This window comes from Eptatretus burgeri, chromosome 2 (genome assembly GCF_056783735.1).
Source record: "Eptatretus burgeri isolate ZD-2024b chromosome 2, Ebu_testis_v1, whole genome shotgun sequence".
Lineage (NCBI taxonomy): Eukaryota > Metazoa > Chordata > Myxini > Myxiniformes > Myxinidae > Eptatretus > Eptatretus burgeri.
The window spans coordinates 407,140-434,639 of record NC_140962.1 but is presented as its reverse complement, the minus strand read 5'-3'; the positions used below and the strand labels follow the sequence as shown (position 1 = coordinate 434,639).

Sequence of the window (27,500 nt, the reverse complement as noted above, 5' to 3'; positions counted from 1 at the left end):
ACCTCCCCTTCCCCTCTCCACCAAAACCCTTCCCCAACCCCTGCCGAAACGGCTCACCCAAGCGCACCCGACATGGCCCAGCTATTCACCATGCTGGCACAAATGAATGCGGAAATGACAGCGAAGATAAATGCGGAAATGAAAAACGAAATGAAAGACATGAACAAGCAAATGGACGAAGTGAAAACGAGGATGGATACAAACGCAAATGAATTTATAAACGAAATAATAAGCATGAGCAAGCAAATGAAGGAAGAAACGAAAAAGCTGCGGGGTGAGACGCAGAACATGGGCCGATGCCTGCAGGCGGGCATGAAGGCCGTTAGCAGGGAGCTCAAAATGGCGACTCCACGTGTAGAAGCGAACGAGCTGGAAGGGGGTGCAACGGCTGTCGGGCCCGCGGTGGAGGCGGGTGAAAAAATAATTCGGGGGGCGTGTTGGGCGAGGGTCGTGACGATGACCGAAAGGGAAAAATTAAATGGGGAGACCAAAACGTGCGAGACGAGACACGAGGTGACGACAAAGGAAATAAAAATAGTTGAGACAAGGGAGATAAAGGGTGAAGAGGTGACTGAGTTGGCAGAGACACGGGAGATGGGAACGATAGAGGGAAGACTGCACGATGAAGACGGGGTAAGTGACGCACACACACACACGGAGGTAGTGGAGGATAATGAGGGTGAGCTGGTGGACTTTGCCTGCTGCCTTTGCCATGCCATGCCCACTGCCCCTGTTCACCAGCCCCGTTCAACCTTGCTTTGCCCCCCCCCCTGTTCATTTCCATGTGCGCCAGGATCATCAAGCAACAGTTTGCAAGCTGCAAGAACTGCCCTGCTGGCAGCTACAACACGGGCCTGCATTGAGCAGCCCGTGCACCGTTTTGTTGCTTGTATCAGTGCCCGTTCAGTGTTCTGCAGGGACTGCCTTGCAGGCAGCCGCACCAGGAGACTGTGTTTGTGCAGCCCATGCAACGTTGTGGTTCACTGTGTTCATTTTCAAAGGGGGAGGCCTTGGACTGTGTGTGAGCAGCCGGCCACTTTCCCTGTCACCTGCATTGCGTGAGCCAGAGACTGCATGAGAGCAGCCTGGCTCCCTTCTAACTGCTTTCTTTTTGCAGAGTCCATTGATCCTGGGCCATGGTTTCGTGTCAAATTTGTAAGGTTAAGATGTACTGTAAATGAGTGTGCTCCCGGCATGTCTGTCTAGCGCCGGAAATTTTATTTAAGTCATCTGAGTGAGTGGGTTTGTTTAGTTAGTTACTCAGCCCTCAGGTTATTTATTTTGGGGACACGAATACCATGAATGTCACACTCAGGGATCCGAAGGTAAAACATACTAGGGGAGAACTACACATGATGGCACACGAGAATTTGACGACTCGGGACGAGTCTGTAAAAAGGGGAGGGGGTAGTGTTACAGCTGTGGAAATTCGCATTACACCATGAAGGGCCTGTAGGTGAGATATCTCTCAGTACATGTGTAGTTAGCCCCAAACCCGTTGTTTGGAGGGGATTTATGTGATTCATTCGGGCTGCGACGCTTTGAGATAGCCATTTTTCTGTTCTATCTTTATTTTGAACCAACCACGTCTCAACCGCCATCACACAACCACCAACCACAACGCCGCTTCATAACAACCACAACCACACCTGCCTCTCAACAACCACGCCATCCTCACCACTCCGCCAGCAACCGTCAACATCTCCACGAACACAAAAGGGGAACAACAACAACAACTCCCACCCCAGTTTCTCTGGTAAACAAGAATGACGGTTGGAACTCAACTCCCACCCCGATTTTTCTGGTAAACAAGAATGACGGTTGGAAACTCAACTCCCGCCCCGATTTCTCTGGTAAACAAGAATGACGGTTGGAAACTCAACTCCCGCCCCGATTTCTCTGGTGGAGTGTCGTCCCCCCCCCCGCGTGCCGCGAAGGGAGGGGCGGGGTGCCGGGGAAATAAAAGGGCGCACGGAGGCGCTGCTAGGAAGAAGTCAGGTCAGAGGAGGTCAGGTCAGGGCGGTCGGTGAGAGTGTCAGTGTCAGTCGGCAGTTCATGGTCTTCTGCCCGTCTGGGTCTTGGAAAAGCGGTCCGTAGAGCGACCCGCTCGTTGGAGCTTGCAATCGGTGGAGAGTCTGGACGTCGCGGAGGGGACGCGGACTGGAGGTGCCGCTCTGCCAGCTGTGTCGCGCGAACCTGCGCGTTAGTACAAGGAGCGCCGGAGAGAGCTCGCCCACCATCGCACAGCGAGGGGGCAAGTAACATTCAACGGTCTCATGGGACTCGTTCGGTCTGCCAAGTCCCACGCCATAAAGGCCCACGGGCCCCGTCTGCCCCCTTGTCTTTGAGGGTGGCCTTTTCTTTTGTTTTTGTTTGGATCTTGTGGCGCCGTGTCTTGTGAAGTAGAACTGTATAAGTGTTACCGTGTGTACGCGTTAGTCGGTCGTATTACATTTGCTTTTTGTGCATAATTGTTTTGATTGCTATATGTGTGCTCTCCATGTGTCGTGTAAATAAAGTGCTTGCATGTTGAACTGTTCCCGTTTCGCTTTGTCTTTTCTCCATTGACTCTCCATCCTGCTTCACGTAAAGGGTTCGTAGCGGGTGCAAGATCCCGGTAATTAATCTGAATCGTCGAGGTCAACAATAACACCGCTCGATTATCCCGATAGTACGGCACGGGCCGCCCAAGCGGCTCGTGTCCGGAGTCGACCTGCGGCGAGGTACGATCGCCCGGTTTACCATCCGCGTGGGTACTTAGGTAGGTCGAGTTTGGCGAACAACCCTATCCTACGCGGGTGGCCGATTGGCACGATTGTGGTGAGGTTGAAAGGCCCACCCGTGACTGGCTCCAGGCAATAGTTCCCGGAGGGTCACGACTGAATTGTCCGTCCGGTGGGCGACCTGCCGCGATTCGAGTGACGTGGCCGTTCGCATGCCGGCGGGCGCGAATTCGCAACAATACACGTCAGCAATGGGTGAGGCTGAAATATCCGAATACACTAATCAGAAGGGGTGTCTGCATACTTTTGGCCATGTTGTGTGTGTGTGTGTGTGTGTGTGTGTGTGTGTGTGTGTGTGTGTGTGTGTGTGTGTGTATCAGCGATACCCGTGCACATGCATGGGATAGCAGTACAACTTTGCTGGTAGCAGACGACAGACCGTACACGGGGAATGACAAAAATACACATTGTGCAAAATGCAAGTGGTACTATGGAACGCCAAGACTTCCCAAACATTGTCAGCATGTCCGCTAAGTGCCACAGCAATTTCATAGGGATCGTGTGATGGCGAACCGAGTTTTTAGTGTGCAAGCTAGGTATTATAATAGAGATATGTGTGTGTGTGTGTGTGTGTGTGTGTGTGTGTGTGTGTGTGTGTGTGTGTGTGTGTGTGTGTGTGTGTGTGTGTGTGTGTGTGTGTGTGTGTGTGTGTGTGTGTGTGTGTGTGTGTGTGTGTGTGTGTGTGTGTGTGTGTGTGTGTCAAAAAATAAAAATAAAAGATAGGTGTTTCTGTTCAACATCAATTGTTTTTGTGGATGTGTTCAATTTAATCTCTTATCAGCTTCTATCCTCCATCTCTTTCCAAGTGTAAATGAAAGTGTGGTGTCAGAAACTTACTGCCTTGTCCACACTCCAGAACTGGTTTGTTCCTTGATGAGCTCAAGCCATATGGGTAGATGCAGTACGGTCGAGTTGCCATGTTTTTAAATACGATCTGTGAATAAGCATTTCAAGAAATGGTCACAAGAAATATGGTCATGTTGTTGTAAGCAAGACATGTACAACAATATAATTAAGTATTTTCCTTTAAATCAGCAAATTATATAAGACAGTTGGCAAAAACCGGTCACAGTACCATCGTTCAGATATTTTGGAGAAATGACGTATGTTTATGATGAATCACTTACGGTGATATGGTCCCCAATGTGGGCCTTGATGACTGGACCCAAAAGACCAAGGTAGGGGTCTTTGGTGACTTTTGTCGTAAAGGAGTTATTGGTGTAACCCACAAACAAAGCTTTCTTGTATCGATGACCAATCCTTCTTGCCCCCTGCTTTACATATTGCCATTTCAGCTCCCTATGCAAGGAAAGCAATATGTGACAGCAAAACAAGAGTTATACTTAGATACAAGAGACATCAGTGCCATTTTCAAAATCCTCAACCTATCTCTATTGAGTGGAACATCAAAAATTATAGAACTGTATTCCAAAACATTTGGTTTAGATATTAAAATGATCCAGACAAACATTTGAGTTTGTGACTCTTGATGATTGCATCTCTATACCTTGTATATGCATGTTCTTGCTGAAAGGGGTACTCATGTTGCAAACACAATTTGCTGATGTACGTGTATTGCATGATCAGGCAGCAAGCTAAAGAAACCAATATTTTAACAAAGATTTGATGAAAAGTATAAAATACTTTGTCGTTTTGTGCCACTATAAGTTTCAACAAATCATCAGATGCTTTGGAGATGGAAATGTCAAGTCTTCCTTTGGTCTATCTGTCGGGATACAACACTATAACACACGGGCACATGGGACCAGAGTTAACACGACTCGTGTATTGCAGCCAAAATGGCGGAATCTCAATCCCTGGCAGAGCAGGTTCCATGACCTGTGATCTGCCGGTGTATCACGTGACCCTACAAACACAACATATTTCTCCCTCTTCGCAAAAGGTTCAACAATACAGTCTCTGTAATAAGGGGCTCAGTGACAATCAAGCTTAACAACCAATAAACCAAAGTATGATTGATTATGTCCATGAATTGAAGTGTTGGAACCTGTTCAACCTCAAATCAAGTCAACCTAAAATCAGTTTGCTACAAAGTTAGATCGGTATCTAGGAGGACGTTGTTTTCGCCTTGGACGTTGAGGTGGTTGTCTGGTCAGGTCTGGATGAGAAGTAGGAGTATCAGGTGGGTTAACAACATCAAAGTTCCCATCGGAATTCAAATGGGGATGACCAGCCTGGTGGGACCGAACACATCGTCGGGAATTCCAATGAGAACCATCTTCGAGCACGAAAGTATTTGGACCGGCTTTGTGAACAATATGTTGTGGCTGTGATGGAGATGACACCAATTTGTGCTCATGAACTGTTCGTTAGTTCGGACCCATTCACCTTGGTTCAGGGTACAGAGTCTACCTCTGCGACATCGGTCTTTTACCCATTGCTGATTTTCTTGAATAGCACTTGTTAATCGTGTGTAAGCTGTTGATGTCTGGATTGGTTTCAGAGTTTCGAGCGGATATCGGAGTTTGCAACCTCTCATCATTTCAGCTGGGGTATGTTGTATTACAGCATGTGGTGTTGAGCAGTAAGTCTGTAGAATGGTTTGACCTGCATCCTTGAATGTCTTTCCATCTGTCAATTGAGTGGTGAGACTTTCCTTGATCACACGGTTTAACCTATCTACTCTCCTCTTGCATTGCAGCTTGTAGCGGGCTGTTCAACAATGCTCTATCCTGGCATTCTGCAAGAACGTTTCAAACTCCTACGAGGCGAATTGCAGGCCATTGTCAGTGACGATAACTTCGGACAGTCCCCATCTAGCAAACAGCTTGCTGAGAATGTTGATGAGAGTCGTGTACATCACAACTGAGGTTGCAGCAATTTCGGGCAACTTCTAATGCAGGTTATGGACTACAACAAGGAATCTTTGGTTGTAGGGGGCAACATTTACTTCACCAAAGATGTCGACTTCAATCTGGCTCCATTGTTTCTCTGATCAACGTATGGGTTGCAATGGTGGTTGCATTGGTTTTGAAGATTTTTCACTTACTGCACATGCTTCACAGTCCCTGATGTGTGCTTCAATACATTGGTCAACACCTGGCCACCACACCGAATTTCAAAATCGTTGTTTTGTCCAAACAATGCCTGGATGACCCTCGTGAGCCATATTAAAAACGTTCCTCTAAAGAGTACTGGGAATTACAGCACGCAACCCTCTGGATAGAAAACAGTCACTGAACACAGAAAGTTCATCCTTGAGTATGAAGTACGGTTCAAGTTTAGGCGTTGTGTTTGGCAAGAACAACCATTTTGGATGAAATGGCAGACTTTCCTACATGCTTGTCACAAACCAATTCACTATAGAAAGGGTTCCTGAATATTTGATACCAGGCATGCTTCTGGCTTGTGTCAGGGTTGTGTTGAAACGAAAACTAAAAGAGCATTTTCTGAACAACATTTCAGAAAAAATGAAATTGACAAGCAAACTTATTGTAATGGCAGTCTGAAATAAATGCAGCAAAAGTGTCATCATTTTCAAAGCAAAACTTCAAAATGTAAGGTGAGTATTAATTTTGTACTCCTTTATCAGTGCATCACAAATTATTAATATTAATGACAAGCATGCTTGGTTGGCAATACATTTTCAGAAATGAGGCATCCATTGTGAATCTCCTGGAGACATAATCATGACACTTATATTAAGGTGTTGAAGTTAGAATGGTTAATCTAATAAATAAATGTCATTTTCTGTCTGTCTGTCTGTGTGTAACACCAATCACGCCAAAACTACTGGGCCAATTGCAACCAAACTTGGCATGTGAACATGGGCTACTTGGTTTCATGAGTAGTCACGGGGTTCGGGAGAGAAGGTCGACAAAAATTCTCTATGTAAATGTGTATCGTGTAGCGCCACCAGGTGGTGGTGGGAGAGGGTATTACAAGTTAGCTGTGGAAATAACTTGCATTTTTGCACTCTAAATGCCCTCAGAGAGTGGGAAGCCCCAAAGCCAACCTCCACTAATCAGGGGAGGCAGGAAAGAGAGGTGGGAGTCTGGTGGGAGGAGGCAGGGGGAGGGGTGGGATGAGGGAGGAGAAATGATGAGAGGAGGCAGGGGAAAGGATGAAAGGAGGCAGGGGAGTGGTGGGATGAGGGAGGGGAAGGGGCGGGAGGAGGAACCCCTCGACGCCGGGCAGCCCTGCTAGTACACAATAAATATCACTGTCTGGCCTAATAGGATAGCCATGAAGTATACACACTCACTTATTAGTTGTTTAGCCTGGATTAGAGTCTTAGCCCAGCTGTACACTGTCATCCTGGTGTTTCACATGCAGGACAATTCATCAATATGTGTGCTGTCCCTCAGATGGATGTTAAGCTGGATGTTCTGTGAGCTTGCATTAGTTAGTGGCCATTAAAGCTCCCACGGTGTCCCTCATGAAAAGTAGGCGAGCTATTGCCAGCACCCTGGCAAAATTCCAAATCCCTGCTTGAACCGACAGGGGGCATTGCATCAGTGGCACAGCTATGCCCCCAGCAAATGATGCTGCAGGCAGCAATGTGCTGCATATGAAAAAAGGAAGAAGCAGAATCCATGTTTAATCCAATCATTACGTTTCATGTTCCCATATCAAGTACAAAAGACATCTTGCGATGAGAGATAAATAATTAAATTTGAGGTTGTTGGATATCAATGCTGAATCGAAAGAAGTACACCATACATTAAAATATTGTGAGGATATGTGTTAATTTTAACAACTGGTGATAGGGAAGTGGAAATAAGTGTGGAAATGTTCTTTGGTGTTTTGTGTTATGAAGAATAACAGAATGTAGGTGATTTGGGGAGAAGGGAGGGGGATTAAAAGGAGTTAACTCCTCTAGCTTTTCCTGAAAAGATATACAAACTTCAAATCAATAAATGTTACCTTCTTTTAAAAATACTATTCATGTGTAATATCTCCAAGAATTATGAAAAGAAACATCTATTACCACTGCATTATTTTAACCTTTTGTTAGCTTGTTGGAGGCATCAAGGCCATTTTCAAAATCCTCAACCTGCCTCTGTTGAGTGGATCATAGGTCTGGGCTACCCTGGATAGAGAAGATAGCCTTCAGATTAGTATCACCAGTAATGTCAAATAGGAGGTTTGCTGCAGTAATGTCGACCATTTCTCAAAGTCGCAATATTCGCTCGCTTACGCTCACTCATATTTCTCCTTTTCAAACTGGTACACATTACTTTGTCAAAGCGCTCCTCTTTGACACTACCCCTCCCTGCCGGGAGCTGGGCTTCAACCCCTTTCATGTGATCATTTCTTTAATTAAATTGAGTAGTCATAATAAGAGTACGTTTTATTTTGAGGAATAACTTAATTTATTCATCAATTTAAAATAATGCAGTGGTTGCCCGTTAAAACCCCCAACCACATTTTATATTGATACTTATACTTTAAACCCATAAGGCAATGTATTTATTCCATCACTCATGATATATCTTTTACCATCAAATGCTGTTAGAGCTTTCTTACAACAGTCTCTGAGAATATTTCATGTTTATAATTTCGAATAAGATTCATCTCTCTATAAACATCCTTTCTCTTCCAAATACATTCAAGGTAATGTTGAAAGTTCATGGTCTCTTTTAATACATTCTTCTTTAGATGTTTAAGTTTCTTTTCACATTTGAATTCATTTAATCCTCTCGTTCAGTATTTATAAGCATATGCCTTTGATCTAACACCTACAAATTCACTTAGTATATTTTCACCTAATTCATCTTTAAATTTTCCAACAACCTTTTTATTCTTATTTGAAAAGAGTGGGTTATTTGGATCATAATTACTTGCATCATAAATATCTTCATCTTCTTTCATATCTTTATAAACATCGTCTGTAGTTATCTCTAGTATGAAGCTATACGTATCCAAACATAGCAATACAATATTCTCAGCATATCTTTTCTTTAGATTATTATAAAAGTAATCATACATTAAATACTTTGAAAGATCTAAAACAGACGTTCCCACATAAATCAGTTTATCCATCTTTATACTCTCTTTATTCAAATGAACAGCACAAAAATTATCTGGAAATATTTATATTCTTTTAAAGCTTGGTTTATTTATCAACTTCTCTACCTGCTCCCAAGTTGTAGCTTGTCTTACATTTTGTCTATTCCTTATATTTTCCATTGTTTTACTGAATACAGATTTATTCATCAACTTATAAAAGTCCTTCTCAAAATCATTATTCGCCTTTGTTCTCATCCTCATATTATAATCAATATAATGACCTAAGATTATAATATAATCAAGACTTTGACTAAACTTTAGTACCCTATGTACCTTTTTAACTTGTCGCCCTGCTTCCATAAATTGCTTTAGATTTCTTTGATGTAAAACATACTTCTCTTTATCAAACAATGTTGTTAGTAATTTAGTTGTGGGAATATATTTAAACTCATTTGAAGAACTAAAGAAATGTTGTTGATAATCACCGAATAGCTCTTGATTAGGGATCTCTTTTTCAGCTCCATAACGAAGGTCTTTATGTTTGTTTTGAAGTTTTCTCGGAAAGTTTAAATCTACTTCAAAATAATACCCATAATCCTGTTTATCTAAATCTTCTTGACGTGTGGAGATTATATCCTCTAAGATAGATTTGAACTCGTATTATTTTACCCATTTAAAATTACCATTGGATTGAGATTCAGACATTGCCCAGCCATACAAGTTATTAGCATCAAAGTACATTAAGTAAGATGTGGGCTTATCAGGTGAGAAGTCTGGAAGATATTTATTATTTGCTTTAGCATATCTCTTTCAACAAACTTGTGAAATTCCTCCTCTTTTAGCCTTCTCAATCATCAAGAGCATATCTACATCATTTACAAGATCAAGGGGTTTTTCGTCATTTTTAACATGGCTCTCCAGGCTCGTCCAGGAGATGGAAAATAATGGACAGGATCAAATCCACAGGAATCTTTATTATAAAACTTATCTAAATTTCTCAAACACATCAGCGAGTAATAAAGCATCAGTTATTAAATAAAGGTCATGATATTCACCCATATTCTTTATCTCAAACTCTTTCCAAGCTTGTTTTGCTCTTTCATATTCTTCGCCCATAATATGACATCTTCCTAACTTGTTATAAAAATGCTTTTGATGAGGAAGTCTTGTTTTTTTAAATCTTTCAAAGGAATCCATATCATCATATGGGTAAATGCCCTTTTTAGTAAGAAGAGAAATGTGTTTCCCCAAGTCGGCTTCAGTCCTAAATTTACTAGAAAGTATAGGAAAAGAGGAGATATTTGAAACCAAAGAACTTAGAGGGCTTCTCACAAATTTATGAGTCAAGAAATGTAATATTTGTATTTGCACCCATTTCATGAGTATAAATCTGTTTAGTGAATGAGATGTAATTTTGATCTGTATTCGGAATTGCTCTTATCTTTCCAGGAGTCTTACTTAGTTCTTTTCTAAAGAGATGCATATCATAATGACAATTATTATGAAGAAATACAGGTATGCATGTAGGGATTCTATAATTAAGATTACAATTGTGATGAGCTGGTCCTCTATATTTCCCCGTTATATGGCAATGATCTCTAACCCTTTTATCAGTTTTCACCAAAGCCTCTGAGCATATATGACAAATCCTTGCTTCTTCAAATTATTTTTCTTCATTTGGAGATAAGATAAGGGGTTTATTTGTTCTAGACATAATTTTAGTTAGCTTAATACAATCATCCTCGATCCTTTTAACAAATTCATCAGCAGCATCAGGTCCTCTATACAACTCCAACTTTCATATTTATTTCCTACAGATGACTTAATGGAATAACAAAACCCACAAGAGATATGCTTTTGATATTTTTTAATATCAGTCTTTTCCAAGATGCTCTCAAAATCAGCAGGTATTACAAATGGGTGTTTTATACATTTATTTGTTTCATTAAATGCAACTTTCTCTCCTCGTCCTGGCATCTCAACAACTGCTGCTTTATGATTAGAACAATACTTTAAATGTTTATCAAGTCTTTGTTGAGATCGAAAGATATTTAGACATCTCTTAAAAGGATATGATTTATGCTTTGATTTATAAACTTCACTACTTAGCAATCTAGAAAAGTTTTTGATATAAGCATAAAGAGCAGTTTCCTTATTAGTAGAATCAAGGAGATCTACATGCTGGTCATTTGACCAATTATTATTAGATATAGTATTACTAACTCTTAGAATTTGGACTTTATTTTTACCAGTTAAACCATTAACATTTATTGATAGGTTATTCATATTTTCAAACTTTGTTATATCTTTTCAGCTCATGGGTTCTCCTCTAGAGATGCCGAGATCCCCAGTTTCTAATTTCTCATATTTCTTATACTTTGAAACTCTTTTCACAGTCCCTTTCCTGTGGATAAAGATGTGCTAGGATGCTCCAGAGAAAGCATTTATTAAAGCGCGTGCGCTGTATACAATTGCACCGAGTTTGAAATGTCCCCGGCGTCGTCTACCACGTCTCCGGTGGGTCCGGTGTTCCCCTCCCCCTCCCCCCACGTGCCTCAAGACAGCCAATGACGGCCGTCCGGTAGATGCAGTGCGTAACCTCGACGGAAATGGCGACAATTGACGGAAATACCCAAGTATTTCAATGGAAATTTGTGAAACTATTGTGTTATATATGTGAAAACCATTTAATTTATTGCTTGACGGAAAAAAACGAAGAAACGCTCCCCTCATGTACGAACGAACGAACGAAAGACGTCATTTCCGTCCACCATGGCATTTCGCGCCGAATGCAGAAAGCTAAGTTCTTCTTATGCCATCATTCTCTTTAATATTAGCCATAAACAAGTGTTTCGTCATGCATTAGTAGTTGAAATTTACTTACAACAAGAACGAAAAAATAATCTCCTCAGATTCAACAAGAACGAAAAAAAACCCCGAAAACATCAAGTGCAGGACAAGACCAATCGAGCTGAAGGAAACGATACTGTAACTGCACTGCTCCTGATTGGTCAAAGGACACCACGTGTGTTGTGTGGGCGGTGTTATGCATGAGGATTCCAGGCTAAGTTCTTCTAATGCCATCATTCTCTTTAATATTAGCCATAAACAAGTGTTTCGTCATGCATTAGTAGTTGAAATTTACTTACAATCATTCTTTTGCGGCCTCCTGCCACGCTGTATCGAACGATTTCATTCCTTCTGTTATATATAAAGGTGCTTATCACAATAATAACAAGATTTTTACATTTCAAATATTAAGTAAGCTTTTTAATTGTTTTTCAACTGAAAAAGCATAAATTGCATATTTTAACATTAGTGTACTCATTTGATTCACCACACGCGCTGTATTGAAGGATTTCACTTGTTATCAGTATTTTTAATATTAATTGTTGCCTTTTTATTCTTTATATCCTGAGGTAAATCAATATAAGAAGAAGCCATGAGCGGAGTGGATTTAAGAATATGAAGATTGATATATGAAACATTCCCAATGTTGAACCCACTACCTTGTTGTTGTTCTAATAATTCAAATCTAATAAGCTCTTCAAATATAGGAGATTTAAGGAAGCTATTAGTTGATGTAATAAGGTGTGGTGGATTCATTCTCATATATTTTTCTTCAATAACATAATCTTCTCTTGAGAAGGTAAAGGAGGCTCCAAGATATATTTTGAATGACATGCTTTTTCAACATTCTACTAACAACCTTGATAATTGAATCCTTTGAGATATGAATCGCTTCCCAAACGGATCTTACACGAATATTAAATCTTATAAGTTTTACCTCTATCCGATCTTTAAAACATCTTTGAAGAGTTGTTATTTCACATGGTTTTGTCTCAATGACATCTCCCTCTAATCCAATTTTCTTCTTATTTTTCTTCAAGTTTCTCTCAATGTTGTTTACGTGTTTTTGTGATTGAAGGTGTTTTTTTATAACTCTCTTTTTTAAGACATCCTTAGAACAGACATCACAATGTTTTGTTTCTCGTTCAAATGGAGATATTTATCTGAAAAGATTGAATGTGTGCTTGTTGGTTAGAAGATGTTTTTTTATAACATTTATATTCATGATTACAAACGTCGCAGTAAGTTATATTCACCATCATTATTTCGCAAAATATTACTGAAACTAAAATTTTCTTGATGAAAATTGCATTTAATTTAGAGGTGAATCTGTGCTTAAAACCATTTTACCCACCAACTTTTTTCACTTAATAAATACAATGTATCAAAACACAAAAGACAAGTTTCAATTAATCTCTACATTTGTAAAAGATACTGAGAAATATGTCGAGGATGTAAAATTAAATAAAGATAAATATAACAACTATTGGATAAAAAACCATTATGGTGAATAATATGAGTTCTTCAATTTCCTTCAGTGGAAGGGCTTTCAGTATATCTGGAAGAACATAAATTAAAGTAGCTCTAACAAAAGTTTCTCCTCTCCTGGCAATATATTCAAAACTAGAAAAAGCAATGAAACAAGAAAAAATATCAAAAAAGAAAAACCTGATGGATGAAGCTTCAGAAAGAAAAGATAAGACCATCAGCATTAATTATGCAAGGAGAAATTTGTATTTTTTTCAACAACCCTAAAGATGTAAATCTTTATGAAATAAAGGATGTTAATATTGTGGGGGCTGGGATAGGGATTTCAGGTTTCTTTTATTGTTTTTATCAAACTTGCTTATAATATCTTCCTTTATTAAGCTTTGCTTGTTGCTTGCATATAGTCAAACTTTTGTTAATGTACAGATGTGGGGCTTTCCTTGTTTTCTTATGATTTAAAACATAACCACAAATTGAATTTGGGAAGTGGGAGGGAGAATAATTTCTCTTTCACCACTCTCCATGTAGCTTCTCTCTCTACCTTCTGAAGTATTAAGATAAGATGGATGCCTTGTGAAAAATTCCACGAACAAGAAACCCTGTTGATCCATACTTTTATCGGCTAAACCATGAAACATACTCTTGTAAAAACAGGTTGGGCCACCGACCACTAATAAAGGTCTTGCTCAAACTGTAACACGCAAGACAAAGAGTATAAAAAAGCAGGAGTGATTGAACTCAGACAGAGCAGATTGTTACCTTCGCTCTGACAATTTGTTCAACCCGTGCATGGGGATTAGGCTAATTGCCAAGTTGGCTGGTTGGCAAATTTGTTTGTTTAATCGTTAGTTTAATAGTAAGTCCTTTTAATTCATTTGTTTGGTATTTGTTGAAGTAATTCTAATGTTGGGTTGTTTGATTGAAGAGACCTGTTTCGTGTGTGTGTGTGTGTGTGTGTGTGTGTGTGTGTGTGTGTGTGTGTGTGTGTGTGTGTGTGTGTGTGTGTGTGTGTGTGTGTGTGTGTGTGTGTGTGTGTGTGTGTGTGTGAGAGTGAGAGTGAGAGTGAGAGTGAGAGTGAGAGTGAGAGTGAGAGTGAGAGTGAGAGTGAGAGTGAGAGTGAGAGTGAGAGTGAGAGTGAGAGTGAGAGAGTGAGAGTGAGAGAGAGAGAGAGAGAGAGTCCATTTTTCTTTGCTGTGATTAGATCATTAAAATGCGCTAATGATTGTGTTTCTCCAAACTGAAGCATTGTAATTCGAGGTCCAGGTTCTGAACCCCGACAATATATCAGGTGAAATGAAATTTCTTTCGGTAGTAGTTAAGGACCATTTTAAAATTACCTTTAATATAAAAAATGCAGTAGTTGAATCTGTTCATGAAAAAAGTACATATATATTGATGGTAATGTTTTTTCTACTAATTAAATGAGTCATTATTCAAGTGAAGATGTAGAAGATTATGAGAGTGATGATGGTATCTCTGTTGGAACAGAAGACAGTTATGATACCGAAAGTTTGTGTTCAAATGATAGTTATGAAAGTAGTTTGATAGATGATGGTGAAACCACAAATGAAAGTACCGAAGATGACACTGAAGATGAATTTTGTTTGAAGTAAAGTTTTACTTTATAAATATGAATAGGACACTAGATCTTGAGCCTCTTGAATTCCCTGATTCTCCACATGACAAATTTGAGAATTGTCCTGCATGTGATAGGGTGGGATTAAACACAGAGTAAGAAGTCGATAAACAATGTATATTCTGTGATTATCTTCTAATTAATGAAAATAAAAAAACCAATGTCACCTGCAGGGTGTCCTGTATCTTGCCAAAAGGTGACCACGTGTGACTTATTTAAGGTCACACTGAGGTGAACAGAGCTGCTATCCACCAGGAGAGACTCCTTGAGGAATATCTGCCCACGAGAGATTCCGATGAGAATCGTTCTACAGAGTAACCATGAAAAATATGCGTTTGCCTCATAACGTCACCAAATGACGTCATAATGTCTCAAACATGACATATCTAGAAAGCACTCATCGAGGTGTTCAATTTGAGGTACTACACGATATGGTTCCTAAAACTTGAAAATTTGACCTTGGGGTCAAATATGTTTGACCTCAGGCGTTAACCATGAAGATCAAGGCCAATCGCCACCAAAAATTAATCAGCTGAGCGCCAGACCATGAACTATATTCCCATGAAGTTTGAAGAGGATCTGATCAAAATTACTCAAAAAATAAGGGTTTCGTCGACTCCCCTGATTTGCGACAAAGTGACCTTGACCTTTGACCTTGACCTTCAAAATTTTATGCGCTGAAAGGGACCTCTACAGGCCTCTGATATGCGAAGTTACAAAAATTTCCAATGATAACTGTGCTCTGCAGAATTTTTTATACGTGATTACAGACAAACAAACAAACAAAAACATACAAGCTGACTAACATATCTTGCAAAAACTTCGTTTTGGCAAGATAAAAAAATAAACCAATGTCACCCGCAGGGTGACCCGTATCTTGCCAAAAGGTGATCACGTGTGACTTCTTGAAGGTCACACTGAGGTGAACAGAGCTGCTATCCACCAGGAGCGACTCCTTGAGGAATATCTGCCTACGAGAGATTCTGATGAGAATCGTTCTGCAGAGTAACCATGAAAAATATGCTTTTGCCTCATAACGTCACCAAATGACGTCATAATGTCTCAAGCTTGACATATCTAGAAAGCACTCATCGAGGTGTTCAATTTGAGGTACTACACGATATGGTTCCTAAAACTTGAAAATTTGACCTTGGGGTCAAATATGTTTGACCTCAGGCGCTAACCATGAAGGTCAAGGCCAATCGCCACCAAAAATTAATCAGTTGAGCGCCAGACCATGAACTATATTCCCCTGAAGTTTGAAGATGATCCGATCAAAATTACTCAAAAAATAAGGGTTTCGTCGACCTTGACCTTTGACCTTGACCTTCAAAATTTTGTGCACTGAAAGTGACCTCCATAGGCCTCTGATATGCGAAGTTACAAAAATTTCCAATGATAACTGTGCTCTGCAGAATTTTTTATACGTTATTACAGACAAACAAAAAAAATAAAAAAATAAAAAAAACATACAAGCTGACTAACATATCTTGCAAAAACTTCGTTTTGGCAAGACAACAAAAAAAACATATGAAGGTCAAGGCTAATCACCACCAAAAATTAATCAGCTGAGCGCCAGACCATGAACTATATTCCCATGAAGTTTGAAGGCGATCCGATCAAAATTACTCAAAAAATAAGGGTTTCGTTGACTCCCCTGATTTGCGACAAAGTGACCTTGACCTTCAAAATTTTGTGCACTGAAAGTGACCTCCATAGGCCTCTGATATGCGAAGTTACAAAAATTTCCAATGATAACTGTGCTCTGCAGAATTTTTTATACGTTATTACAGACAAACAAAAAAATAAAAAAATAAAAAAAACATACAAGCTGACTAACATATCTTGCAAAAACTTCGTTTTGGCAAGACAACAAAAAAAACATATGAAGGTCAAGGCTAATCACCACCAAAAATTAATCAGCTGAGCGCCAGACCATGAACTATATTCCCATGAAGTTTGAAGGCGATCCGATCAAAATTACTCAAAAAATAAGGGTTTCGTTGACTCCCCTGATTTGCGACAAAGTGACCTTGACCTTCAAAATTTTGTGCACTGAAAGGGACCTCGATAGGCCTCTGATATGCGAAGTTACAAAAATTTCCAATGATAACTGTGCTCTGCAGAATTTTTTATACGTGATTACAGACAAATAAACAAACAAACAAACAAACAAACAAAAATAAAACATACAAGCTGACTAACATATTGTGACGTCCACGGGACTTGAACAGTCCCGCTAACGTAGAATGAGCCGAAACGATGGAGGCGGTTTATTTCTATAACCCAAAGATGGCGGTTCTAATGGCTCTACCGCAAACGGGACGAGGAAGGTGGCACGAGTCGCTTTTCACTGAGTTAATGATGTTTATTTCTCTAACCAGAAATAATAAGACTCGGCAAGAGGAGGGATCCGGGGCGATTCGACGGGATGGTGGTGTGGGTTCGGGCGTGGGGAAAACACAAACAATTCCAATGGATATACCAATCTCAAACCCTCTAAGGCGCCAGGTACACACACACACACACACACACACACACACACACACACACACACACACACACACACACACACACACACACACACACACACACACACACAAAACATAGCTGGTCCTGGTGGTCAGGCTGGCCCGTGGTGTGGACGCAACAGTCCCTGGATTGGCGTCGGATGAGCTGGCGTCGCGCTCGTCAGGGGCAGGAGACACCGTGGTGCTGTCGACCTCCTGGTGTCGGCCCAAGTCCGCTCACAGCCGCCAGGGAACCAGTTCTGGCGCCAAGTTGCGAGCAGGAGAGGGAGGCAGGTCCGCCCGCCGTTCGACCCCGTGCTCCGAGCCAGCAGAACCCCAGAGCCAACCAAGATGAGGCACAAGGCACAGCAAGGCCACGAGACACGATGAAACCAGGATCGAATCAGCGCAACAACACAGCACGCTCCCAGCACAACAGCCTCCACCAGAACGGTTTTCCTTTATCGATCTTCTTCCTCCTCGCCTTTTCCCCGAACAGAGCCTTTTTATCCTCGAGTCCTCGTCACTTCCAATCGAGCCGTTTTATTGGCCCTCCGCCGTCGCCTTCCGCCAATCGTGATCACGGGGCGGAGCCATCCGCAGCACTGTCCTGTGACGTCACGGCAAGCCTCCAGGGAATACTAAAAGGGGTTTACGCAGACACACTTACCCTAACCCGTTTCCCTAACTAATTACGCGACAATTACCATTTCCCCCTTGAAGAAATGGACATTTACTAGACAACTTATCACCACTGAATTGCAACTTATTACATCGAGATCCTGGTAAAACTCGAACAGCATGGCATACCTAATTAAACATCCTAATTACCCTTTGAATGCATACCCCCCCCCCCTCAGACGTAACAATATCTTGCAAAAACTTCGTTTTGGCAAGATAAAAAAACATACAAGCTGACTAACATATCTTGCAAAAACTTCGTTTTGGCAAGATAAATATAACAAGTCTGGAGACGGCGATGGTTTACGAGCAATGTACACGGTTCGCCTTTTTATCTTGCCAAAACGAAGTTTTTGCAAGATATGTTAGTCAACTTGTATGTTTTGTTTTTTTATTTTTTTATTTTTATCTTGCCAAAACGAAGTTTTTGCAAGATATGTTCGTCAGCTTGTATGTTTTTTTTGTTTTTTTGTCTGTAATCACGTATAAAAAATTCTGCAGAGCACATTTATCATTGGAAATTTTTGTAACTTCGCATATCAGAGGTCCCTTTCTATATTTCTATATCAGAGGACCTATAGAGGTCCCTTTCAGTGCACAAAATTTTGAAGGTCAAGGTCAAAGGTCAAGGTCACTTTGTTGCAAATCAGGGGAGTCGACGAAACCCTTATTTTTTGAGTAATTTTGATCGGATCGTCTTCAAACTTCATGGGAATATAGTTCATGGTCTGGCGCTCAGCTGATTAATTTTTGGTGGCGATTGGCCTTGACCTTCATATGTTTTTTGTTGTTGTTTTTTTGTTTGTTTTTGGTCTGTAATCACGTATAAATCACTCTGCAGAGCACAGTTATCATTGGAAATTTTTGTAACTTCGCATATCAGAGGCCTATAGAGGTCCCTTTCAGCGCATAAAATTTTGAAGGTCAAGGTCAAAGGTCAAGGTCACTTTGTCGCAAATCAGGGGAGTCGACGAAACCCTTATTTTTTGAGTAATTTTGATCGGATCGTCTTCAAACTTCATGGGAATATAGTTCATGGTCTGGCGCTCAGCTGATTAATTTTTGGTGGCAATTGACCTTGACCTTCATGGTTAGCGCCTCAGGTCAAACATATTTGACCCCAAGGTCAAATTTTCAAGTTTTAGGAACCATATCGTGTAGTACCTCAAATTGAACACCTCGATGAGTGCTTTCTAGATATGTCAAGCTTGAGACATTATGACGTCATTTGGTGACGTTATGAGGCAAACACATATTTTTCATGGTTACTCTGTAGAACAATTCTCATCGGAATCTCTTGTAGGCAGATATTCCTCAAGGAGTCGCTCCTGGTGGATAGCAGCTCTGTTCACCTCAGCGTGACCTTAAAGAAGTCACACGTGGTCACCTTTTGGCAAGATACAGGTCACCCTGCGGGTGACATTGGTTTTATTTTTATTTATTTTTTGACCTTCGAGGGGACGCCACGGGCAAACTGGTGGGAATCGGGAAAAACGTAAATGATGAAAGTTGTAGTACTCGAAGAGCACTACTTGCATACCAACTTTCATTCGAAACAGTTGAAAACCCTAGGAGCTCTGCCCAATTTATTGATTTTTTTTGACATTTTCTAAGTTCGTGACCTTGTGACCTTGATCTTGGGACGAAAATGAAAAAAAATCGAGCTCCGTGGGGCTATGCAGGTGCCATTGGGCTAACCAAATACCGAAACTCCTGCCAGATTCGACAAACCCCCTAGGAGAAGATGTAACTTGAGACCGGCTACCCCCTAAAAACACATGTTTTTGGGCGTGGCTCCGCCCATAATGGGTGCAGCACGCCCATTCTCGGGAAAACACAACTAGATCATGATACAATCCTCGCACCCTAATTTTATCAAGATCGGATCAAAACCCACGGAGCTATGCTCGGGACAGACAGACAGACAGACACACACCCATAACGAATATAGTGGTCACTTACTGACACGTGAACCAATTAACGATTGTCATTTTCAGGGAAATATAAACACAAGATATTGTATAAATAAAATAATGGATTATCTTGAAATTAAACCTGAACTCAGGATAAAACATAGAGTTTCGAAAAAGCCAATAAAAAAATAAATAATTTATTTTCGAATTATTTAAATGAATGATTTTTTACCCATTTGGGAAAATAAGATATAATTTAACAACCATAAAAATCTTCCAAATTCATTAAGATGTCCCATAGTTGGTTCAAGCGGATGTAGAAAAACCTTCCTGCTTTTAAAGATGCTCCTTACTCCCAACTTTTTAGATTTTGATAATTTATTAATTTTCACAAAGTCAAGTTTTCAACCTGAGTATAAACTACTCTCACAAGGTTTTAATGCTGGTCTTCAAAAAGAAGACATAATTGGTTTATTTAAACTTCAAAACGAACTAAATGATTACAACATTGAAGATAAAATACAACTATTTTGTGATGCACAGAAATGAAAAAAGAAATCAAAACCTATAACTTGTATTCTTAGTGAAAATACGGATGATATAACTTCACACCAAGATTTGGATATATCAAAAAAGAATCTCGTTGTCTTTGATGATTGGGTTAATGAGAGAAACCAAATGGTTATGGATAGTTATTAAACACAAGAGGGAGACATTCTTCTTGTAATTGTATTTATCTTAGTCAATCATACTTTCAACTCCCTCATCGCTCAATAAGAAACAATGCTCATACTTTCATTTTATTCAAGTTAAATTCAAAAGATACAAACAATTTTTGGAGAGACAATTGCTCTATGTTGTGTAGTAAAAAATACTGAGGGCTAAAATTTTTATTTCATAAACAATCACATACATAAATGATAGTTGTTATTATCAATCTTGTGGGTAAGTCTGCTTCTGAAAAAAACCTTCATAAATCTTGGTTCTTGAATAATGACAATGAAAAGATTACATGTTTTAAAAAAAACACCCTGTGATATGTATTGCATCTACAACCACCAGAGTAACGCGACCAGGAGAAGTAGAAGGTGAAGATTATTACTACATTTCGATGGAGGATTATTATATCTAAGGAACATATGCGATTGAGGAACGAAGGACAAATATTTGAGGAGGTCTCTCTTGGTGCAACAAAATATGCACTTTGTAAGCATGAGTTAAATAAACTAAAATCTGGTGGTCTTGGGTTATTAGAAACTAATCCAGAAGGAATGAGACAAATTAGTAAACATCTGAGTGGTAATGGAGTTAAGGTTTTATCATTCGGTTTTGATGTTGATAAAGAAACTCAATGCAAACGTATGAAAAGCAGAGATACAAGTATAAGTGAAGAAGAAATTACAACTCGTATTAATTCTAATTAAGAATTTGATGAAATATTTAAAGAAAATAATTTATTTGAACACATCTACTCGAATGATGAAGAAAACAATAATTTCCCTATTGACCTTTACAATTCATTAAAGGTCCACTGACATGCAAAACTTTCTGGTTATTTATACAGTATATTAACTTGACCTTCCTAGTGAAGAAATCACCCATGTTTATTTTTAATCAAAAATGGGATAATTAGAGCAATATTTCGATCATTTCTGGTGCCTTTCACAACTTGCTATGCCCCACCCCTAAAAAAAGGTGACTTCAGCGAATCGCAGTGTTGATGTCACATCCAGAAACTCGCACAGAGTGGATTGACTCGAGATCTCTAGAGTCTAGACCAGCGTTTCTCAACCTTTTTACCCTTGTGGAACCCTTGAAATAGATTTCATCTCTCAGGGAACCCCTGCATAAAAATTATTATATACCATTATTAATATCCAGCTCTTTTATATTTTTATCGTAGTTCACGTGGTAAATATAATATATTTTCTCAGATACCTGGTTTAAGGAAAAAATGACCCCCTTTTTGTCAAATTTATTGGCAATGAAAAAAAAACATATTGCTCGTTTATGAGACCTCACACCGAGGTTTTAATTCACAAAATTTTTTTATTTGTTTTGTTTGAAAACGTCATTTTTGAAAGTGTTTGTCAACCCCGAGTCTGTTTGACAATTAAAAAACACACCTCATGTAACTTGATCGACAAAACTTAAACAAATAAAGCTGAAGCAATAAAGGTAAACAGAAGAACTAAGAGAGAGAGAGAGAGAGAGAGAGAGAGAGAGAGAGAGAGAGAGAGAGAGAGAGAGAGAGAGAGAGAGAGAGAGAGAGAGAGAGAGAGAGAGAGAGAGAGAGAGAGAGAGAGAGAGAGAGAGAGAGAGAGAGAGAGAGAGAGAGAGAGAGAGAGAGAGAGATGGCGCGAGTAAGCACAGAGAAGAAAGATGGACACCGTGCATGTGTCCCGTACTTGAGTCAGTCACTCAATGATATACGAATCCGCCGCGTACAGGACGTCCACTTACCAGTGAGGGCGGTTTCACAATGGCGCCATATAGACATCGTTAAATACATTCCCAATGGTTCTTATAATTGTAAATAATATATGAGGTTGAAGCCTCTATTATAATAACCAAGGAGTTTCCAACAATATGCTGTATGTGTATAGTAAAATTACGAATATTAAATCAAACAAAAACTACTCAAAAATACATTAGCCTATTTATTATTGTTTCTCGCGGAACCCCTAGTGACCTCTTGCGGAACCCTAGGGTTCCGGGGAACCCCGGTTAAGAAACACTGGTCGAGACTAGTCCGTTAAATCCGTCGTCCGTTCGACTAGGCCGATTAATCCATCGTCCGTCCGACTAGGCCGATAAATTCGTCGTCCGTCCGACTGGACCGATAAATCCGTCGTCCGTCCGACTAGGCCGATAAATCTGACGTGCTATAGCTTTCTTTTATTTTTCTCTTTTCTTCATTGTCTGTCTGTCTGTCTGTCTGTCTGTCTGTCTGTCTGTCTGTCTGTCTGTCTCTCTCTCTCTCTCTCTCTCTCTCTCTCTCTCTCTCTCTCTCTCTCTCTCTCTCTCTCTCTCTCTCTCTCTCTCTCTCTCTCTCTCTCTGTCGTGCAGCCTGTGGCTGCTGGTTGCATCATTGGTTGGGACACGGCTTTGCCGCTGATGCAGTGTCCCCCTTACCAGTACACTGGTGCTCATTTTGCCGACCTCGGAAGGATGACAGGCTGAGTCAACCTCCTGGTGTATTTGAATGCAGCGGCCAACGAGGCTTGAACTCAGGCCCGAGGATCCCAAGCCACCACCCTCACCACTAAGCTAACACCAGGCTTATTGTTTTCTACTGGTGCTACATGACAACAGTAGGAATAAAATAAATAAAAATGCAACAGAACGTCAGATTTATTTGACTACTCGAGACAATTGTGTTACAAGGTGTGTTCTGTACACAAGTTTTCATCGTATCCGGACAGCGAGATTGCTTCGTTTTATGCGTGGAGAGACACGGCCGATGACATGCGCTGGCCTTGCTTGCAATTTATTCGCCGTGGTGCAACATGTCCGCTGCCCTGCGCTGGTCACGTCACCTCACTAAAATATTTCTGATATCGAGCAGTATGCAAGTAGAATTTACATTATTGAATTATTTAATTTAGTCTAACCAGTTGTTATTGCCAAGTCTTCCTTCGATGTCCTCCTGATCATAATGAACGCCGGGAATTTCATCGCCATTTTCCTCTGCTTGTCCTGCTTCGGGCTCGAACTGCTAAGGCCGTATTTCATTTCCAGCTGCCTGAACTTCACCTCCCGCGACTACGTTATCCGACAATTCTCCATGTAATTCAGACCAAAATCCTTCATTTCTCTCACACTCACTGTCGTTACCAGACAAATGAAAGTCCATGCCATCCATTATTCAAAACCAAATGTTCGATTTTTTTAAAGCAGAAATGAATGAAGTGATTGAGTCGAACAATCAAATGTGGAAACACACAGAAAGCCAATAGAATCACGTAGACCACCAACCCGAGTAATTTACGTGCAGCCTTTGTAATCCTGTAGTTGACGTCATGTGGGTTACGCCCCTTTCAGGAGAATTTTTAGGGGCGTTCCCGAAGAGGTTTGTCTTTTTAATTTTACATTTTACAGAATGAGTATTGTGAAAAACATTGTCAGATCTGAAATCACGATGAAAAACTCCTATAGGACATATATAAATGAAATTTCAGTACTTTTGCGTGTCAGTACGTTTTGCGGACCTTTAAATGATATTTTCCAAAAAATAAATGGATGCGAAAGAACGAGTAAGAAGATTTAAGGAACATCAAGAGTTGGTTTCAAAAGTTGAAAAACAACAGGAAGACATAAAGAAGAAACGCAGACAGAAACTAATGGGTGAAGAAGCGTTTGAAAGAAAAGAAGAGAAATTTTGTCAATCACTTAAAAAACAATCAACTCCCCAACAAATGTTTACATTTCCAATGATAGAATACACCCCGAAAAATCTTTAAATGATAAAAGATTTTCGTCGAATGACGGATGAAGAACTAAAAGATATAGGACAATTATAATACGATGATGAAGGATTATTTCAACAACTGGAAGAGATAAATCAACACCCTGATTGTTTTGGAGAGCATTCACAACATAATGAATATTCAAAAACCACAGCAGGTCTCATTCCAACAGAACAACCAGCAATATTCCATCTTGTTCAAGAAAAGGGATTGATATTTAATGATGAATTAAGGTTCTTGAGTTCTGTTTAAACCACCTGCTAAATTAACCACGAGATTGATATTTCTTCTTACAAAAGATGGAAGACAAGTTTCAACTGTGAGGGGTGATTCAAGTTATTTCGATAAACCATTGAATAGAAAAAATGAAGATGTTAGAGTATATATTGATTTACTAAACTCGCTTGATTATAGAGTTTCTGTTGCCAGTAAAGGAAGTAAAGCCTGGTGTTGGCTTAGTGGTTAGGGTGGCGGCTTGGGATCCCAGCGTCCTGAGTTCAAGCCCCGTTGGCTGCTGAATTAACACCAGGGGGTTGACTCAGCCTGTCATCCTTCCGAGGTCGGCGAAATGAGTACCAGTGTACTGGTCCCGGTGTATGCCCCGGTTAGAATAGGTGTACCATATCCCTGTGTGTCGTAAGAGGCGACCAGGGTTGGCGTCAGGAAGGGCATCCGGCCATAAAACATTGCCTCAAGAAAAAGCCAAACCCCTGCACAGCAGGGAAAAATGGCTGTAAAAACGGTCATAGTAAAGGAAGGAAGAATGAAAAGGAGAAACACATTTTTGAGGCTTTAAGCAGGCTTGGTTCAGTTGTTAGTTTTCTTCCACATGACCCATCACAATTAGTTAATGAACTGTTATTGTTGTTAGGTCGTAAGAAGGCTGGAAATAACAATTTGTTTTAATGAAGCATCAGCCATTTTAGATAAGTTAATGAATATGAAAATAATTAATAAATGTCAATACAAAGACATTTTATCTCATATTAAATAAGATGAGAAGCACAATCTTCAGTTTTAATTTCACAACAAGCGACCACACATCTTCATTCCCATACCCACTCCAACTTGACGCAACAAAAGAATATGAGGCGTCTTTATTGTCCATGGAAACTTATAATTCCTTGTTTAATATCACAGAGAAAAATGACAAGTTTAGTTATAATCTGGGAAGTGGATACAAAATGATAACTGTTTCACCCGGAGCATATGAGATTTCTCAAATATCTTCCGAAATTGCTCGTCTTATGAAAGAACAGGGTGATGAAGCAAAAAATATTGTTATAGATATTCAAAAACATACTTCAAAATCAACGATTAAATTTAAAAATAACGACAAGGTTGATTTCACAATTGATAATTCATTTAGAGAGTTATTGGGTTTCTCCTCAAAAAAGATTGAAACTAATGGGATGTTTTACAGTGATAATGTTATTCAAATATCCTCAGGCATAAATTTGGTATTAATTCACTGTGATCTGATTGATGGCGCTTATAATGATGGAATAAGAACAAATACAATTTTTCATTCAGCGCATACTCAACCCTAATTGGTTATAAATTCAATATGGAACCCAAAAATCTGGTTTATCTACCTGTGTCTGGAAAAACCATATGCAGAGTAAATTTTAGGATAACCGACCAAGATAATCGCATGATTTATTTCAATGGAGAAATTATATCCATCGGAATTCATCTACGTGAAGTTTCCCATTAAATAAATACGATGGGTATTGTGAGGAAACAGGAGTTGGGAAAATATAAAATAATTACAGGGGATGGGATGTTCCTTTCCCCATACTACAAGGGTGAAGGTATGTATCTTGGTCGAGGATACTATAATCCTAAGAGACAAAGGGGTGTCGGACATCAATTTATTAAAAAAGGAGATGGGATAATTGATACTCTCATGGGTATAGGTTCAACTATTCTTAAACATAAACACCTAATTGGTTCAACTGCTTCTGCTATGGGAAATGTAGCGGGTGCTATAAAGAGTATAAAAGAATCTCATAAATTACAAGCAATAAAAGAAATTAAGAAAGGCAAAACTCAGTTGTCTCCCCAAGAACGACAGAAAATAATTCAAATACTTGGGTCAGGGTTTCAAAAGTTTTAACATCTTTTTTCCTAAATAAATAAAAGTATGGAAGCAATTGATAGTATATATGATTTGGATGATACCATTGTCATCTCAAACTACACTAAAAAAGAAGACTACTTCAAGGTAAATGCAATAACTGGAACAGACTGGAATGCAAATGGTACAAAAAGTTTTGAAATAAATAATCAACAAACTTTTTTTTTTTTTGCATACCTTGTGGAGCCTAGTATGAGAGCTAACACACAATGCACAGCAAGGGGGACATGAGACAAGAGGGGCGGGAGAGGGAAGGACAAAACAGTGGGGAGCAGAGACATTAGGAGATCTGTGGATGGGAGAAGGATGGGGCAGGGAACACGGGGTATACAAGATGGGCATTACAGGGAATTTGAAGGAGGTGGGTTCGAGGTAGATTAAGAGTCGAAAAGATCGAGGATTTGGATGGGGGATGATAAGAGGTGGTGGTGAACAGCTGTCTTGAAGGCCTGGAGGGAAGAATGGGATTGAACAGAGTGAGGGAGTTTATTCCAAAGGTTGGGAAAAAGAGGAATGAAAGAGTGAAGGTAAGCAGTAATTCGTGATTTTGGTAGTTTTACCAAAAGGGGGTTGTTGGCGGACCTTGAGCGCCCTGCGGAAATATGGTGGGGACAAATTGCAGACAGAGCAGGGGGGGGGCGAGACCAGAGAAGAGATGGTAGAAAACAGAAAGACCACCGACCTGCCTGCGGTGAGAGAGTGAGAGGCCCAAAGACTCAGCCTCGTCGCAGGAAATGCCAATGATCCGAGCTTGTGTTTTCTCCCCTCTCTCTCCACACACCTTTCCGATTTTTGTTCCATTGCTGTTTCATCTCTCATTTTTCTCTTCCACTCTTCCACCTCCCCTTGCACTCATTCCTCCCCTCGTTCATAATTCCTCCAAGTCTTATTCAGTTGTGTCCCTCTACCTTGCTGTTGGTGTGTTTCGTTGCTTTGCATTGCGTTTTGTCTTCTCTATTCTTCTCTGTTCCATTCTGTTCTGTTTTCTCACTCGACTCTCCACACAAAAGAGTCGACAAAAACTTTTATAAGGGCATGTTCAGAAGAAACAAAAGGA

At 40.1% G+C, this 27,500-nt stretch overlaps 1 protein-coding gene across 3 annotated transcripts in view; it reads right to left on the bottom strand.

Annotated features, from left to right (window-relative positions):
- Nucleotides 1-27,500, bottom strand: part of LOC147031243 (venom prothrombin activator pseutarin-C non-catalytic subunit-like) — a 460,275-nt gene that overhangs the window by 332,132 nt on the left and 100,643 nt on the right. For all 3 annotated transcript variants that reach the window (XM_085860320.1, XM_085860315.1, XM_085860319.1), the window contains 2 exons: nt 3,911-4,082; nt 3,621-3,717 (listed from right to left, as the gene is read on the bottom strand). In XM_085860320.1, coding sequence (XP_085716446.1) covers nt 3,621-3,717; nt 3,911-4,082 — 269 coding nt within the window. The remainder of the gene's footprint in view (nt 1-3,620; nt 3,718-3,910; nt 4,083-27,500) is intronic.